The following is an 18266-nucleotide window of genomic DNA, read 5'->3' as shown; positions in this document are numbered from 1 at the left end:
GGGGTCTCCAAACCGTATGGCAGCTGGCACAATAGCGCTGCCAATCCTTCTACTGGAGCCAGGATAAACATTGTTCAGTTTCCAATAAAACATTCTGCAAAAGTTTTTTTCATTTTTAATCATTAACCCCACAGGTTTAGAAACTGCATACAAAACAAATAAAAGCATTTGTTTTTAAGCTTGTTCCATAAGAACAGAAAAACTGGAGGCATAGAAATTTTGGATATTTCCCAGGATTAAAATTCCAAATAAAATGTTATGAAAAATATGTGAGAGATACAAATTAAGAATATAAAATCGTTTCAGTATTCCATTTACTTGTGTGAAGAATAATTTTTGACAGTGAATATCATATTGAATCATAGCATCTCTACATAGTATAAAATGAAGTCTCCAAAAAGCATCTGTGTGTTTGAACGCACAAAACTCAAGAACTACCCGGCCGATTTAGCTGAAATTTTCACAGTATCTTTCTTTCAGCACTAGAAAGGTTTACAGACCGGTTCCAAAAAAATTCGCCGATTAGTTCTTTTTTATTCCAATTTAGGCCCAATTTTCACATAAATTCCTAAATATGGAGGGCAAAAAATTATTTGCACATATTAATTTTACATATCGTTGGAAAGGGTAGAATTTTCCCCGTTCTATGCAATTAGTGTCAATGCTCTAACTTAATTAAGGCGTGAGTTATTTGCGTTTTTAGCTCCAATTAATTAGGCTTAGCTGAAATTTAGGCACTCCTTTCTTCATTAAATCTATCAATAAAAAGTAAGGGATTTGTCCGTTTTCTTTTTGACACCATTGGAAAGAGCAGCTTTTTTTTCGGGGTTCATACTCAATTTGGATTTAAAAAATTCCATGACTTTTTCATGACTTCATAAAAATTTTCATGACCTTGTTAAATGAAGAGAATAGTACTATTTTATGTCAAACTTGCCAATTTTTTCGGAAATGGGCATTAGAAAATCTTTTACATGAGTGCCACTACCTCATTAGAGCACTTGTGACTGAAAAAATATCAGTGCATATTGCTGAAAGTAATAAATTATTCTTATTTTTCTTCATCACATAAATTCAAGTAAAATAAAAATATAATGAATGCAATACACTGATGTTCAAATGTCTAATAAATATTTAATAAATAGGGCAGAATAGTAATGAATGGGATGAAAGTTGAATAAGTTTAAAATAATAAATTTACTTCATTAAAACATTGCCCTTTGACGTCAATAGTGCATCTAATCATTCATGTAACTTGAGAGCATATTCGTTCATTCAAGTCACATTTTACTGTAAATTCATTTTTCCAAACCAGATATTTCAGCTGCTAAAAGGATCAGTTTTGCGAGATATATGTTGGGCACTACTGTTTAAGAGTATTAGAATTCCCCTATTTCTATGTTCTATTGCCTGACTAAAGTCTTCATTTTAAAACCTTCAACATATCAAGATAAACTCTTATAAATTTAATAATGAACTTTTTACAAGTAGTTGAAACAAACTCGGATGCAATTAAATTATACTTTTTGAGGGGGCGTGGCAAAATCAAGAAAGTACGAGTCCACTACTACAGAATATAAAACATAAGAAGAACTGAAAATAATGGTGGATTCAAAATTAGTAATGCCCCAGTAGTAAAATCACATCACAAAAAAAGGTGAGCGGCTGTTACAGAAGCGGATAAAATTGGCTTCCAAAACTCTGATTTGTTTTTGCGATCGTTCAATTTACATGCAATATTACTAAATCACTCAATATTTCTAGCGCTTTTTTAGCAGTTGTTGCTTTCTTACTGCCCAAGACATTTTTCCATGACTTGAAATAAATTTCCATGACTTTTATGAAAATATTAATTTTCCATGACTTTTCCAAGTCTGAAATTTGTTTATTATTTTTCCATGACTTTCCAGGATTTTCATGACCCGTACAAACCCTGTTTTTTACTCCAGATCTAACACGACCTATGGTCGAAAGCTTAACCCTCTATCTCCATTAGGAAAAAAGTTACAACAAATTAAATGAAGTTTAAAAATCTGTTCTCTATTCAAGTTTTTAACCATTTTATTTTGCATTTCAACGTAATGCTTTTTGAATCTATTGTTTATTTCCATCTTTCTGATTTTCAATTCTTAAACTTATTTTATTTTGTGTTTCCATGGTTACGCTTTTTAAATCCATCGTTCTCATTTTATTTTAATTTCTTAAAAGTATTTTAATATCTGTTGTCATTGCTTGGAGGGGAAATTTTGCATGATGTTTTTTTTTCTTTCATTTGGGCCTGGTTATTGAATATACTTCACTTGACACAATGGTTATTTTCATGGTAGACCGGGCAAAGCCGGGCAAATGACAACGCACAGATGAGCATTTTGACATATGTTTACAACCAGTAAAATCATTCTTCTCCAAAACAAAACAATGAAATGTAATTAAAAAATCAGATTGACTTTGAAATTTATGCATATTTTTTATTTTAGACTATGTAGATTTAGTACTCTTTATTAAGTACAGTCGGACCCTGATTTAACGAATTCATCGGGACCTAAACTTGTATGATGTTAAATAGGTGTGCGAAAAAAATTTAAAAAAACTGAACCTACTACTACTGAAAAAACTGCACCTACTCTAATAAGCAACTGTGCAAAAATATCCATAATTAGAAAATATTCACATTTTATTCAGCATTTCTCGACTTATTGCACACAAGTCAATTTGAAATTTTAAACTACTGAGTAATTGATGTGACAATTTCCTTGACACTTGACTCGAAATAGTTCTCTTTCGACTTTATGGAGAGATGAAAATACTATGTAATTTGCAGCCTGCAGCATGAGATATGTTTTTACAGCTTCCAGGCTTTAAAAAGTAACAGTTTTAATGGGAGTTTCACTATCGTTTCATTTGGTTGTCCCCTCTCCCTCGCCTGTCAAAAATTGCCAATTCCAAAAAAAAAAAAATAGTCTTTTATGGATGTAACATTTAGAAAACAATCCAATATTTCCTAACTCAAATTAACAAAAGATTTTTTTTTTTTGGCTGTTAAAATAATTCGTTATTTCAGGGTTCAGTAAATAAGGGTTTTGCCTTCATTTTAGTCAAGGTTTGTTAAATCGGGATCCAACTGTAATTATTTATTTTATACATATTAATAAAACATGTAAAGTGTAAATAACATTTTTAAAACTATCTTTTTTATACATTATGTATATGGTATATGTATGAAAAAAAAACTTTGCCCTCTGTCAGGCAGGTATTCTAAAATGTGCTCTTAGGTACAAAAATGTTTGGGACTACTGGTGTAATGAAAGGTTTTGTTGTTTTTCCCGCATTGGCATCACACACGCAGAGAAACAACTTTTACAGAAATCCTTTGGCATTACGCAAGGATCTTTGGAGAAGAATTGGTCACATTCCTATCTTAAGATATGTGAAGTTCTTGCGAATTTGTCAGCCTGTTTGACACGCAGATAAAAACAAGGTGCAAGAGATAAGAAGTGCAGAAGAAATTATGACATGAGTAGCTCTCACATTTGACCATGACAAATTGCTAAACTGTACAGAATGATTTTACTTACAAGTAACCCTACCCAAGTACTGGGTAGATTTTGTAACTATTTTAAGAGTTTTAATTTCATTACTCTAAACAATTTTAAGTGATGTTGCAAATTGTTTTTAATCTGGTAAGCTGCTTAAACCTCCCAAATTTCCTGATGCGTAATTTTCATTGGCATACTTTTTTTTTCACATGCACAAATATTATTACTGCTATGAAATGGGTACTAATAGCTAATACCAGTTTGAGAACTTTTAAGAAATAATGGAAACATTTTCAGAAACAATACTCACTGCTGCACGTTTGGCAAATTCAAGATGTAGAGTGTCAATTTTTTCAAGAACTCTCTCAGCTTCCTGAAATAAATTATCAACAATTTTGGTTCATATTTGAATGATTTTAGTCACTGAATAAAACTTATTTGCTCATTAATAAACTCACAAACAAAATTCTGTGAAATATTTACAAACATGACTCAATACAATTTTTCCCCCTCTAAATGTTAATTGCATACATTTTATTAAAATTCTAGAATTTTATTTTTAGTTGAAAAATAATTTTAAAATAAAAATATACCTCAAGAGCACTTCGTCGCTTTTGGGTAAGTGTTCCAAGCCTGTCCCATTGATCACATATCCTTTGGCATCTAGCATTAACAGATGCAGCATCATGATAGTCCAAAGCGCTAACAAACAAAAAACCAAATTATTAATGCCTCAGAATATTTTTGCAAAAAATAGTAATATACTTTTTAAAATTCAAAACATGAAACAAATACACATTTTTGACTTTTTAAAATACATTACTTTAATTCTTGAGCAATAGCAGCAATTTGTTCTACTCTATCTTGGTGAGCAGCTAAATCACTCTCAAAAGCTTCATGCTTCTTCTTTAAAGCCTGTAGAAAAACAAATAAGTAAATGATCATGAATTAAAAATTTATGGGAAGTTGATTTTATGTTCTTAGATTTAACTAGTCATGCCCCCCCCCCCCATAATTATATTCATTACCCATTTTGCATTAGACTGAGACTCAAAGTAAATCTTCATTGACACTATATCTTTTGTACAGTACAAAAATGTACAGTACAACCTCGTTTCTCTCGACCATCTGGAACCAGACAAACCAGATAAACTGGGTAGTATGGGTAATGAACAAAACAACTTTAAATGTGCAGACTTATCACTCGCTATGCCAAAAAAAACAGGTTTTGTAACAAAATTGCATTGAATTACTTACAAAATATTCAAATTTAAAAAACAAAAAAATATCTCATCGTTTCTTAACAAAGAATTGGTTCACTTTCTTTTGCTTTAAATAAAAGGGGCATTTGAATGTGAATGGAGCAAAGTCACAAAAATGCTTCATCATTAATCGACAAAAATAAACTGAATGTGCAGCGTACTTATAGTTGTGTTTTTAGCTATCATAATTTAAAATTAGGTCTGGGAACATAATTTTTAAAAAGGCTCAAAATTTGATACAGATTATCCAGAGATCAGGGTAAACAACTCTTGTACATTATTTAAAATTGGATATTAATGAACTTCACTACAAAAATAGAATCACAAATACCAAAAACACAGTTCATTAAAATTGAACCTTTAACTACTTAACTGTGCTGAGGATAAAACAGTATTACTAATGAACAAAATTGAACATCTCAAAAGTTTTACAAATGATACCTTAAGCTCATTCAACTTGCAATTTCTAAAATCTTGACTTTGAAGCATTTCTTCTTTGCCATGAGTCCAGTCTTCATGAATGTCAGCTTTATGCTTGAACTTTTGTGCTAAATGATCTAAACGTTCTAACCTAAGAAAATATAAGCATGCGGAAATTTAATTTGTCCATAAAGATCAATTTTCTTAAGACATTAAAACTATTCTGCATCTATTATAGTTCATATTGTTGGCATGAAGATGTTATACACAAGAAACATTGCATTTGGATCATTATATTAGAGCATGGACTCGAAACACAAAAAAGAAGCAAGTTTTCTTTTTAATATAACATTTTGAACTTAAAAAAAAATCAAAAGTCTCAAATTTTCTGCGAATTAAAACTACAGTGCAGAACCTTTTATCCGGGAACCAAAAAGCCGGGAAACCGGCAACCTTTTGCCGATTTTCCCGCCATTTTTTAAAAATACGCATTTTCGGCAAGTTTTGAAAAACTAAGCATTTTTTTTGAAATACCTAAAAGAAAATGAGCGTTTTCTTTATAAGTACCATATTACTCATCTATAACTCGGGAAAATGTTTACAAAAATGAACTTCCACGGGTTGTCTTTAACGCAGGGGAAAACTTTTCCGAATATTTTCTTGAACTAAAAAGTACACATGTAAATTTGAAATTTTTGTGTTTTATTCCAACTGAAAATTGAAGAAATGAATATTGTCACATTATAATGCAATATTTTATTGAATGGCCTTTAATTAAAACCGTTTAGAGCGGAAGTGATGATGCAAAAGCGTGTGAAACGCCGCAATTCTCGAATTTTCCGGATAGTTGATGGTGGAATCTAGAAATCGTTTAATGCAAGACTGTAATAAGGCTGCAGGAACTCATAACTTAAATTTCAATTGGTATTAACTTAATGCAAAAGCAATAGTTATCAATAATCGCTAATGCCAAACCTTTACAAAAAAGTGAAAAAAAAAAAAAAAAACTGTGTGCATGAAAACAAATTTTCTCATACACTATAGTAGAAGATCACACATTTACGTTCAAAAACTCGTTTCTTGCCCTTCCCTTCATTCTCTTTCATTTTAAAGCATCGAAAATTGGTGTTTTTCTTTCCTTTTCAAAATGAGTGTGAGGGTCTCAGGTCTTGATAAACTACATTTCTTTGCGAATTTTAAAACAGTTACTGATTTGTTCTTATTGCCAAGTATGAACCCACTTTACAACAAAGTAACATATAAAATCAAAACTGACAATATTTGCATTTAAAATTTGAGAATAACCGTGGCACTCACAGATGTGAAATTTTGCTTATTTATATTTGCAAATACTAAAAGCTAGTTAAAGTATTACTGAGTTTAAGTGTTTAAAAGTTTGCCTCTTAACAACTGAATCCTTCTTGATCATATGTATGAAGAAATATACAAAATGCATTCCAAAATGTATTTGGCAAAAAATATTTTTGCACTAATCACAAGCAAAAAGCATTCTGATACAAACCTCATCATTTCTGACAGTAACCATTCTTCAAATCCTTTTTCTGCCATTTCTAAACCTTTCCAAGCATTGGCGATATCCTAAGAAACAGAATATATATTAATCCAAATAAATCAGTATTCACATATTATTCGATGCATTGCCTGAATCATACAGTCAAAAACATCTAATTATCAATGTTACTTAGGATAAAAAAAGTATAATATAGAATGGAATTTAAAGAATATAGAATTGTGAATTTTGAGCGAAAAAGAAATTTACACAAAATTTTTTAAAGATAATTTGACACATTTTTCATAATTCCTTGTAGTGCAACTAGTTAACAGTTACAATTGGTTAAGTTATAAAATGACACTAAAAATTAAAATTATATGCAAAAATGAACCTTTCTTTTTAAATATCAAGCAATGATTTACTGAAGAATAATAAATGCATTAAGAAGAAAAAATATCCAAATAAAATTTTCTCACATTAAAGTAAGAGTGAAGGTATGCTTTTGAATTTTTTAAAAAGAAAGTAGGAGGTTTAGACCTACACTTATCTATTGTAAACAGATTGAAATTTTTCTTAGTGTAAAAATTCAATGGAAAAAAAATGGGGGGGGGGGATTAAGAAATAGAGGAGCTGAAATCCAACGCAAATAAAACAATGTTTACAACAAAGAAATGAAGAAATACCTTTCCGCAGAAAAGTAAAAGGAAATATTACAACATAAAATTACAAATTTGTAGAGAAGTACATACAAATGTTTTGGGTAGGGTTTCCAATACCAAAATCCCAATCCCACAGGATATTTAGCGGGATTGATCCCATGGAATTTTGCTCTCAATCCCCCAAGATTCCCAATCCTGCACATTTTTTTTTCCTTTCAAGAGTTTTTAGCTTTTGCCGCTCATAAAACGACTATTTTCAGAAGCACCATCTGAAGTGTGAACCTTCTTCCTCGTATATCTGCAAGCAGAGCAAGGAAAACTGTGTCTCATATGACCAACGATGGATTTACTAATTAAGAACACAATAAAAATAGAGTATTTTTCTGGGAATGAATTGGTATACTCATTCAAGGTTTCCGTTTTCATACGTTCAGCAATTGAGAATAAGAGTAAAACTGATTAGCATTTTCAAAAACGATCACTAAAATTTAAAATCCAGTAAACTACGCTTTAATAGAGAAAGTGTATTATATGTTCCAAAACCCGCTGAAGTAGCCTGAATGCAATGTTGAAGAACTTCTGTAAGCTTTAGTAATGCACTCAAAACTTTTAAATTACAAAAAGTGCACTCTAAAGAAGAAAGCAATGAAAAATCTGATATTATCTATATATTCGGCATGACTTTAAAAGGGGCAGCAGAAACTTGTATGAAACACAGAATGACTCGCATGACAGTGCAGTAAATTAATCAGCTCATGTTTTAGAATTCATCTTTAAAGTGAGAGGTAAAATTAGCGAAGTTATCCAAACACTTTTTCTGAGACTGCGACTTGATGAAACGCTGAAATCTAGCAGTGTTCACCCTTTGCTGTAATGAATCAAATTCACTGATATAATGACCAACGTTAATAAAGCAACAAGGGTATAATCAATGCAAGTTAAATTGGATGCAGCAAAACACACAACCAACGGACATTGTTTTTGTAATTCTTGAGCAAAACCCAGCATAAGAAAAGAAAAATCTATTTCAGAACGTGATGAATTTAACGTAGGTCTTTTTCTAAATGTCCACAATTATTTAATTTTAGTAAAACCAATTGTAGTGGGGCCGCAGCATGTGCTTTCATCAAGCGTATTATTTTTAGAGCAAAAATCCTTTAGCATCCCATACGAGCGTCACACTATTGCTTACCAAACGATAATTGCTAATTAGGATCTGACTTTGTAGTGCTTTTCAATTGCTGTACGGGTTTTAAGAAGACTATTAATTCAGGTATTAAAAGTAGTCCTTCCTAAAAAGCACAACTTTTTTCTCTTTGACATAAAAGCTTAATTTTTAGAAGAATAAAGTCAATCCCGTGGGATCGACTCCTTACAAGCCCAAAATCCCACGGGACTGAATTCGGTGCGGGATTGAAAACCCTAGTTTTGGGGTTCCTTGTAACCCTAAAACATGTGTATGGAATTCTCTGAAAATTTGTGCAACTTAACACTGTAATATTTTCTTTTAATGTTCGAACAAATGCAACTCTTTTGTGCCACACAATTAGCAAAAGTATACGTTTTTGGAGAGACTGAAAAAAGCGTATAAATGAAAAACATATAACAGGTATATGTTAATATATATTAGAATCTGCAGCGACCCAGTTAAAAAACTTATAACTGAAAAAACGTATAAAAGAGAAACATATAAACGGTGCTTAACGGTATTTTAAAAATGAATCATAATTAGAGAAAAATTGAGCATACTTCAAAATAAAATTTTTTAAAATGAATTTAAAGTATGCTTAAGCAATAAGAAAGAATGCAGGCAATCCATTTTTAACTTCAAACTAAAACATACTTAAAAATACTAATAATAAAAATTTTCAAAACAGACATTAATATAAAACCATCTATCCATCTTCAAGAACAGATTCTTAAAAAAAATCCAATCAAAAATTCATTTCGATTAAAAAATAAATAATCATTGGAGAGAAAATTACTTACAGAAACCATTTTTCCTTCTGAAGGGAGATATGCAGGCCTGTTACTGAGACGAAGTTTCGTTTGAAGAGTGTTAAAATTTGTTTCTAAACGAGCTTTCTGTTCAACACGTGGTGGCTTATGAACACGGCGATAATTTCTAAATTCATCTAGTTTTTTATGAACTCCAACTAGTGTATTGTCAGTGGTTCTGTTCTCCAGCCAGGGTGTTGTTCTACGAATCCATTCTAGAAGCTTTAAAAAACAAAACATAGAATTAAGAAATATTTTAACATCAAAATAATTTGAAATTTCATGCAATACTTTCCTTTAAGCAACAGATATGCAACCAAGTATTTTCAAAATTTTGTCTTACACAATGAATAACACACATTTAATAACATCTTATTATTTTGACAATTTAAACTTAGTTTTGCTATATTTCAACAAAAACTTTAAAATGCACAATCTATGTTAAAGAATATATTTTACTACTTTAAATTACACAAAATTACTGCAACATTTTAACATCCTTAACATTTCAGACAAGCAAGCCTAAAAGTGTTGTTATACAATGCCTACTACTTACATATTTTTCTTGTCTTATTCTTCTTTATTGCTCCTCAATTCCTTACTTCTTTTTTATTTAAAATTTAAGAACATTTTAACTTTTTAAATGCAACAGGCCCAATTAAAAAAGGTCTTATAAATGTCAGTTTTACGTCACATATATTGAGAAATAATTTCACGACTAAAACTTTTTTTTAAACACAGGAGTATTAATAATTGCAAGCCATAGGGATATGAAAGGAATATTTTATCCTTAATGATGAAACAACTTCAATGCAAAAATGATGCAATGAAATCTTTTTAACCCTTAATGCATCCAACTGGGAACAACATAGCAATAGAAGATTCAGCAAATATCAAAACTGGCTATCGGAAGCAGAAGTATTACAACAGGCTTCTTAACTTGGCATGGATCGCCTCTTTTGATGCACAAAAATTAAACTTTGGTGCACTTTACTGAGCTCTGTAGGGACATGAAATTATCTAAGCAATTTGATAATTTTATGTCTTTTTTCAAATTTATTTGTTGTTGTTGTTACTATCTTGAAATTGTCTAGCAGGGCTAGACAGTCCCCATAAATCCAAATAATGTAAAACTCCTCTAATGCGGACACTAACGGGACAAATTTTTTTGTCCGCAACAGAGGGGTGTCCACAGGACAGGGGTTTAATAATGTTATTTACCTTGGAATCGGGGAATTAAAAATTGTCTGCATAAGAGGGGTGTCCGTCAGGAGGGGTTTTACTGTATTTCCACAAAGTCCAGGAAAAATTGTGGGGTGCAAAGGACTCAAATTTATTAAAAATTTATATCAAATTCTATTTGTCTTTACTGGTATCACCAGGCATTAGAATTCATTATTTTTAGTTTCCTTTTGTAAGATGAACAGGAAGAATATTTTTAACATAAGTAATGTTATTTATACAGTACAAATATTTCAGAAATCATATCATATTTTTATGAGCAATAATACTATATCTTGTTACAGGTTAAATATTGTGACGAGCTCCTTTACATGTGTCTCCACTGCTGGCCGACCTTGGAAGGTCACCAAGATTGACAGTCCGCGCCGTCCAGTTTGTGTAGTGAGTAGGCTGGGATACCGGAAGGTCCTTTGGCGGTGTCGCACCTTTTGAGGCCCAATATTCACGGTTGCGTGTGATCTTGTGCCGTGATGCCGAGTGCAGTGGGCGGGTGTAGACTTTTTGGTGCCTGTGGTCAAGCAAATCAAATCTCTTTCTGTCTGAGCTACGATCGCAGCACCAAGAAGTCCACCAATTAAAAAAATTAAAATTGGCAAGGGCACGCCTCTGGTTAGGTTACGGTGCCAAGAAGATTTTTTGGGGGATCGAGGAGACGACGTCTGGACTCCGTGGTAAGGAGTCGGAGTGAAATACCTGTGGTCTCGCGTACCTGGTGTACGGGGCAATTTTTTATAAATTTGGGAACTCTGTTCCAGAGGCACGACTCTGTTGTCGTGCCGCTACTGTTGTAAAGTGTGAACTGCATACCATTTCTTAAAGTCCTCCGTTTGAGGCAAAAAGGGTTATTGAGAAATAACATATGTTCATTCTCTTGAAGAAGACTGTAAATAGTGTAAATACTTGCGTGTGCATATAATCCAGAGAGTTCAAATAAATTTTTAGTCCTTAAAAACTGTTGTTACTGGTTGAGGCGTAACACAATCATTCACTACGCCACAATATTCTGACAACCTGGCATGTAACTTGAACTCACAAGTATAAACCAATGTTAATTCAACAGAATAAATAATTTACACAATGCAAAGAAGGAAGGTCAGGGGAAGTTTTCTGCTTTGTTTTTACCCTACTGAATAGGATTTGTTTTCATACTTGTAAAGTTTTTGGAAATTTTAAGTAAATTTTAAGGATTCTAAAATATTTTTTCCTTTTAAACTTAACCATTTATTTTTCGCATTTATAAGCATAACAAAACATACAGACACAACTATTTCATGTACTTACATCACTAGCTAACCTCTCATATTCTTCCATAAGTCTTTCATTTTCTTGGTTGACTTTTAATACTTTGCAAATACGATTAGCAGCAGTTTCTGCCTATCAGTGCAAAAAGAAAATAAAAGCATAAGATTTTTATACTGTTCAATAAAATATTTATAATTACAACTTTTTTTCTCAATAAATACATAAAGAGATCATAAACAACTAGATTCATGAACTTAAATGTAACATATTATAATATGTTAATTCGACTATTGCTGAACATAGAGAATACATCAAAATAGTACTTCGATCAAAAATAAGTTTCTCGGTGACTGGGGGAAAATGATTGAAGTCTTAAACAAATTGAATTCGGTATTTATGAAGTAGATTTTAAAGTTTATTTGAATGAAATGACTAAAGACATAGAACATTTAAAAAAAAAAAGAAAAAAATTAAACAAAACATTATTTTAATCAAATTTTATACAAGAATAATGTTTTCAAAATGCATTTAGCAACATGTAAATAACGCTTTGTATTAAAAAAAAATCAAATAAGCAATCACTACAAACATTTTTAATGTTAGCGTTCACCAAAATTGTCTCCAAAATAAAAATTGTTTAAATTAGTTTTTGATCCATTTAGTGAACATCTATTAGCTTCTTTTTTAAAGACAATTCTATCATATAAGAGATTATCAAATATTTTACAGTCTAATTCCTCAAAAATGTTTTAGCATCAAAAGTTGCAATAATTTCAAAAATATAGCTGCCAAATTATAGTGGGAGATTTTGTTTCAGTTAGCTGAACATCTATTATACTATGTAGCAGGGTTTAATTTCAAACGAATTAAGGGGAAGCTCTGTAGTCTTCAGAATGTATTTGCATAAGGTCTGAATTTCATCAGTCACATAAAAATTCATGATAAAATAGAAAGTCAGAAAATGAGCTTCTGTACAAAAAATTGAGTCCTATTTAGTAGTTGAGGGAAACTAGAATAATAAGTGATCAGAACATTTGACTACTAGAACATATAGACACCAGCACAAAAAGGAATCAACATCTTGAATTAAATCAAACAAAATGTCATAACCACAAAAATGTTTAACTTTTCACTCACAGCAATCGCAGAATTGGAGTAGTTAAATTAACTATGTAAACAGAAGAGCCTCACATTAAAACAGTTAATTACTCATGAAAATAAAGTTTTGATGAAAAATGTTATTTTCTGTGTTTTAAACAACAAAAATCTCTGTGCATACAATTTGAGTTTTGAAATCTTTATTATTAAACTTTTACAAATCACTTTAATTGAGTGAACTATTTTCATGAAAATTTTGATTTCAAACACCATTAATTTAAAAATTTAAAATGTAAATGGCAAATATTTTTAAGCATTTTAGTTTTCAACAGTAAGTATTGTAAAACTTTAAAACCATGATTTAAATCTTTTGATGAAAAAATATTGCAAAATTTTATATCAGTTTTATAAAAACATAGGACATTTGCTTTAAAAAAATTAATTTTACTTTTTAAACAATAAAAAACCTTTTTACTATAAAAACATTAATGAAAAAAAATTTCATAAAATGCCAGAGAAATAGAACTATAATTTCAATAAATTTATCCATTGTGCTAAATGATTAGGAATTTGTACGAATAAATGCATGTGTCTGATTGATTAATTTTAATTTGAAAAAAAAAAAACTATCCACACCTAGTCTCACTGAATGGTGGACAGACTGACTACATGTACGAAAGTAAATCTTAAATATAAATCAAAACTTAAATAAAAATAGAATTCATGAATATATATATTCATTCATGCTATTTAAATACATCTGTAGTATACAGCCTAGTGAGAAAACCTCAAAACTCAGCTTCAATTTTCAGAAAGAAGCAAAACTCTTGATAAAACAGCAAGTCATTATCTGATTATTACAGATACTTTACAAGATCCAAAAAAATTAATTTCTGAAACAAAAAAAAAATGCTGCATTGTAAATACTACTTTTGCAGCTTTAGGATGACAAACCATTCATATTGCTACAAATGCTAATAGAGCATTAATTTTAGCAATTTTTAGCAATAAATGATAACGTAAAAGTTGAACAAATACCTTAGTGCATCTAAGTTTAATTGCACAAAATTACAGATTAAAGCAGACCATGTTTCTGTGTGACCAGGAACGCCTTTATCAATGCAAAAGAAATGAGCTTATGAATGAAAAGACATCTGACAAAATGGTTTTTGTATTTCTTTTGTGTTTGCATTTTCCTTTTGGCCGAAGTCTTTTAATCCAAAAGCTTATTTCGTTTGCAGCGATAAAGGCATTCCTTATAATGTTGAAAAACATGTCTGCAGCAATCTGCAATAGTGTGAAATTAAATGCTCTTATTTCTTATTTTAAATAACATGTTGTCTTTTTGTGATGATGAACTTTCCCTACTTTTACAGAGTATACAAGGAATATTTCTGATGGCAGAAAACCATATTTTTGGAAAATTGAAGTATGAGGTGCTCCCAGAAGGCCGTTGAAATACCTCCTTCATTTTTGCACTAGTTTCGAGTAAAAGTGGTAGAATACTATAGTAAAAGACTCTTATACTTGCAATACAATACCTGCTTGGCACCAGAGAAGGTATGATAATATGAAGATACATATGTCATGACAGCACGCTCATCTGGCATGGGTGTATTGTTGATGTCTGTGGAAAAGGGTAAGACATAACAACAAAAGAAAATAATTTCTACAAAGAACACAACAACATTACCTGTTGTGCCCCCTGGAAAGCATGATAGAAACAAGAAACATAAGTCATGACGGCACGCTCGTCGGGCTTGGGAGTGTTGACCATGTCTGGAGAAAGTAATAACCTTGTTTATGCAACTGCTACATTTGAAAAATTGATCGGTTAGTGGTCCACTCCCATGCAGGGAAATTACGGGGAGAAATTAGCAAATCTGAACCCAATCAAGATCCGGTAGAGGTTGATACTTAACGAAAATTGTACCTAAATGTTGGGGGTTGAACTTGTTTTTTATTTTAGTTAGAACTAGAGAACTTCTCAGTCTAAGCGTACTGACATTCTTCAAAATTTTCTACTCAAAAGTAATGGAATAAATTATATGAGATTAGCACATGCCAAAAATTAATGTATTGCAGAAAAGCATCACTAAAATATTATGCAACATGAAGTGACAGCTGAAATAACTAATTAATATCACTAAGTCTAAGTTGTGATAAAGAATCTCACTTTAATTTAGGATAGTCTTAGATTCAAGGCTTCTTGGCCAAAAAGGTATTTATGTAAATTAAAGCTACTAACAGAAGAAAAAATTGAATCCCTCTATTTTAACCAAATAATAATTCAACCTGGTTTTGATTATTTTTAATAAGCTATTTTAAATTATTTTTGAATCATTACTTCATATTTCCTTACATTCATTGACGAAAATATGCAGATCAGCAATTTATAAAGAAGTGCATTTCTGTATCTATGTAATTTTGACGTTTATGGTAATTCTAATTGTAGTAGTCTTAAAAAGTTAAAAATACAAAATACCAAAAAAATCCTAATAGGTTATATGAATCTCTGGGTTCAGACACTTTCTCTCTAATTTTCATGCATTTTTCTTCGGTACTTTATTTGCTAACTATGGAGTCAAACTGGTTAATATGCACTCTACATGCTTCAAGCAAATAAAAATATGATTTTACTTAGAAACAGCTTTTCATGAAGAAATTTGAACGAAATAAAATTTAATTGAAAATTTAAAAGAAACCCCAAACTAATAACCGAGAAAGAAATAGCAATTCCCTCATGAGTATTTAGAATTTGTACATTATGAAGCCTGCAACTTGATTCCTTTGTTGGCTAGAAGATGCCAATAATATACTTAATGTCGATATAACTGTACAAGCAAATCACTTTTTTTTTCCTCCAAATATCACCAATTAAAATTTTTTTTGCAAATCAAAATGAAACATACATGTTTCAATTACACATCTTCAACTGTTATTTCCTTCTCAAGCAGGGCATAATTACTAAAGAAATAAGTGTGGGACCCAAGAAGTCTTCAAAACTTGTTTTAAAGTTGAATAATCTGAATTTTGTCTAATATGAAAAAAATAACATAAAATTGAAAAGAAGTATAGGAACTGAGCTAATGTGAGCTCCAATGTAAATTAGGTCCAACTCTCCACTCACATTTTAGCTTATTTTGTCATAAAAGTAGAGAACAAAGGGCAAAAAGTTCAAGTTAAATAATTTGATGAAAAGCGATAAAGTTTAAGGATGGCTTAGCATTAAAAAAAATCACTACAAGTCAAAACGAAATTCAAGGAAATTTTAAAATAAAATTTTAATATAGGCAGGCTCATCAGTTTGAAGAAAATGCTTCACCTCAGCCGTTATGCTAATAACTCTTTGGGGGAACATTACAATTTGAACCGAAGTTTCTATCTTTCTTGAAAGACAACCAGGACAACCCAGATCCATATTTCACTTTTTCGTTTGAAGATTTTTCTCAATTCTAAAGAACCCAAATAAAATATAGCAATAGATACTATGGGAAAAATAGAGCCTTTTTCATAACTCCTGATATAGCACGCAGATTTGTTCTTTACGACCTTTGTCAGAAAGAATTTTTGACGCAGAACATGTTGAGAAATTGATTATTGAATTGTTATTTGATTATTTTAAGGTTATGTTTGAACAGTTCAAAAAACTTAAGAGTAGATCAAATGTCCAATTACTAATTCAAGAAAAAAAACCTGTATGCTGCTAATTGCACATTCCAACTTAATATTTTTGCATAGTTAATTTTAAAAAATGTTGAATAACAAAAAACTATACAAACAAATCTAAATATGTAATGTAATTTTGTTTACAGTAATAACTGTCAATCAGAGTAACTCCTGTGGGTATGGAATAGGCACAGATAAATCATAACAGATACTTTCCAAGCAATTAAATGTGTAACATAAAAGATACAATTTTTCAAAAAACAATTATGATTAAAAAAGTATTTTTGTTAAAAAGTATATTAAAACAAAGCACACTGATTAAATGTCAACCAATAAAAAGAAATTTTAGTAATGAGGAAATTTTTTTAAAACAAATCAAGAAGGAAATGAACATGCAAAATTATCAAGAAACTTTAAAAGATCATTTTAAAGGTCAATGAAATGTTTAAAACCTTCTTACCTTCAGGATCTAACATTCTTGGGATATTTAAATATTTCTCAGCAACATCAAAGGCAAGATTTAAGTTATGAATAGGGTTGTCCTAGGAAGAAAAACATAGATATTTACAAGGAAATTAACATTCAGCACAAGATATTGGTAAATTAAATAAACACAATGACAAACTTGAAAAGAAACCAATTTGAGACTTAAAACATTTCTAACATAAATAGTTCCAGTATCAAATTTTTTCGTCAGAAAATAAAAATATTTTAAAGCCCAAATGGGCTTTTAAAGATGCAAATGCATAAAAATTATTAACACATAGAAGACCTTATACTTTATTTCTGAATGGTATGATAAATTCAATAAAAATAAAGCATCAAAGCAGTAATGGATTTCAAGTGGGGAGAGGAACACAGGGAGGCTTGAACTCCTTCCTAAGGGATAAAATTAATTGAACCTTCGCATTAAATGACTTTCCAATTCTTCCAAAACGTAAACAAAAATGTTCTTAAATATAGTACAAAAAAAAAAAAAAAAAAAACATATTTGAATAGAATCTTTTTTGCCAGAAGAGTACATTGGAGTCAGAGGTCAGCAAAAGAATACATTTTGCTGACTAATTTCACAGGTTTTGGATCAAATTGAAGAGTACATGATATCACAATCCATCATTCATTCTTATTTCATTGAATCAGTAATCAAACCAAAAAAAAGTACGTGAAAGTGCACCTAGAAGAGCCATTTCAATCAAGGAAGCTAATATTATGGACTTCTTTTTCAGCTTACAAGAAATGAAAAATGAAAGAAATCACACGGTGCTTTCTTGGCAAAACCATAATGTTAATGGAAACTGCATGCAGTAACAAATTGTCATCTCTCTGCTTGACAATCTAGTCTTCGTGTTATCTTTACAACAATGTTTCAAACTAATAATGCTCATTATTATAATACTTCACAGCTTTAAAATGTTGAAAAAGATATTTTACATCCACATTCGAAGTAAATTAGTGCATAATTTATGCTTTAAAGTTGATTATTTGGTCTTAAGGGATCTTTTAAAAGCATTTAAAAGAACTTAAAGAGAACTTAGTTAGGAAAAATTGTATGAGGGGAGTCGCTCTTTATTTTACTCTCTGGGATCATTGCATTATTTCTGTATCCACCCTTGCTGCAAAGAGAAAC

General features: G+C 30.7%; 1 protein-coding gene across 2 annotated transcripts in view; it reads right to left on the bottom strand.

The window, feature by feature from the left end:
• LOC129224437 (alpha-actinin) overlaps nucleotides 1-18266 on the bottom strand; it is a 106133-nt gene that overhangs the window by 21305 nt on the left and 66562 nt on the right. The window contains exons 7-15 of one of the 2 annotated variants that reach the window (XM_054858890.1): nucleotides 17100-17181; nucleotides 14664-14749; nucleotides 11912-12004; nucleotides 9380-9610; nucleotides 6741-6817; nucleotides 5240-5369; nucleotides 4360-4451; nucleotides 4130-4238; nucleotides 3847-3909 (exon numbers count right to left, since the gene is read on the bottom strand). In XM_054858890.1, the coding sequence (XP_054714865.1) occupies nucleotides 3847-3909; nucleotides 4130-4238; nucleotides 4360-4451; nucleotides 5240-5369; nucleotides 6741-6817; nucleotides 9380-9610; nucleotides 11912-12004; nucleotides 14664-14749; nucleotides 17100-17181 (963 nt within the window). Of the gene's footprint in view, nucleotides 1-3846; nucleotides 3910-4129; nucleotides 4239-4359; nucleotides 4452-5239; nucleotides 5370-6740; nucleotides 6818-9379; nucleotides 9611-11911; nucleotides 12005-14511; nucleotides 14598-14663; nucleotides 14750-17099; nucleotides 17182-18266 lie in introns of both variants that reach the window. The other variant, XM_054858892.1, reaches the window with a different exon arrangement.

The sequence above is a fragment of the Uloborus diversus genome, chromosome 6 (genome assembly GCF_026930045.1).
Source record: "Uloborus diversus isolate 005 chromosome 6, Udiv.v.3.1, whole genome shotgun sequence".
Classification (NCBI taxonomy): Eukaryota; Metazoa; Arthropoda; class Arachnida; order Araneae; family Uloboridae; genus Uloborus; species Uloborus diversus.
This window is presented reverse-complemented; position numbering and strand designations above follow the sequence as displayed.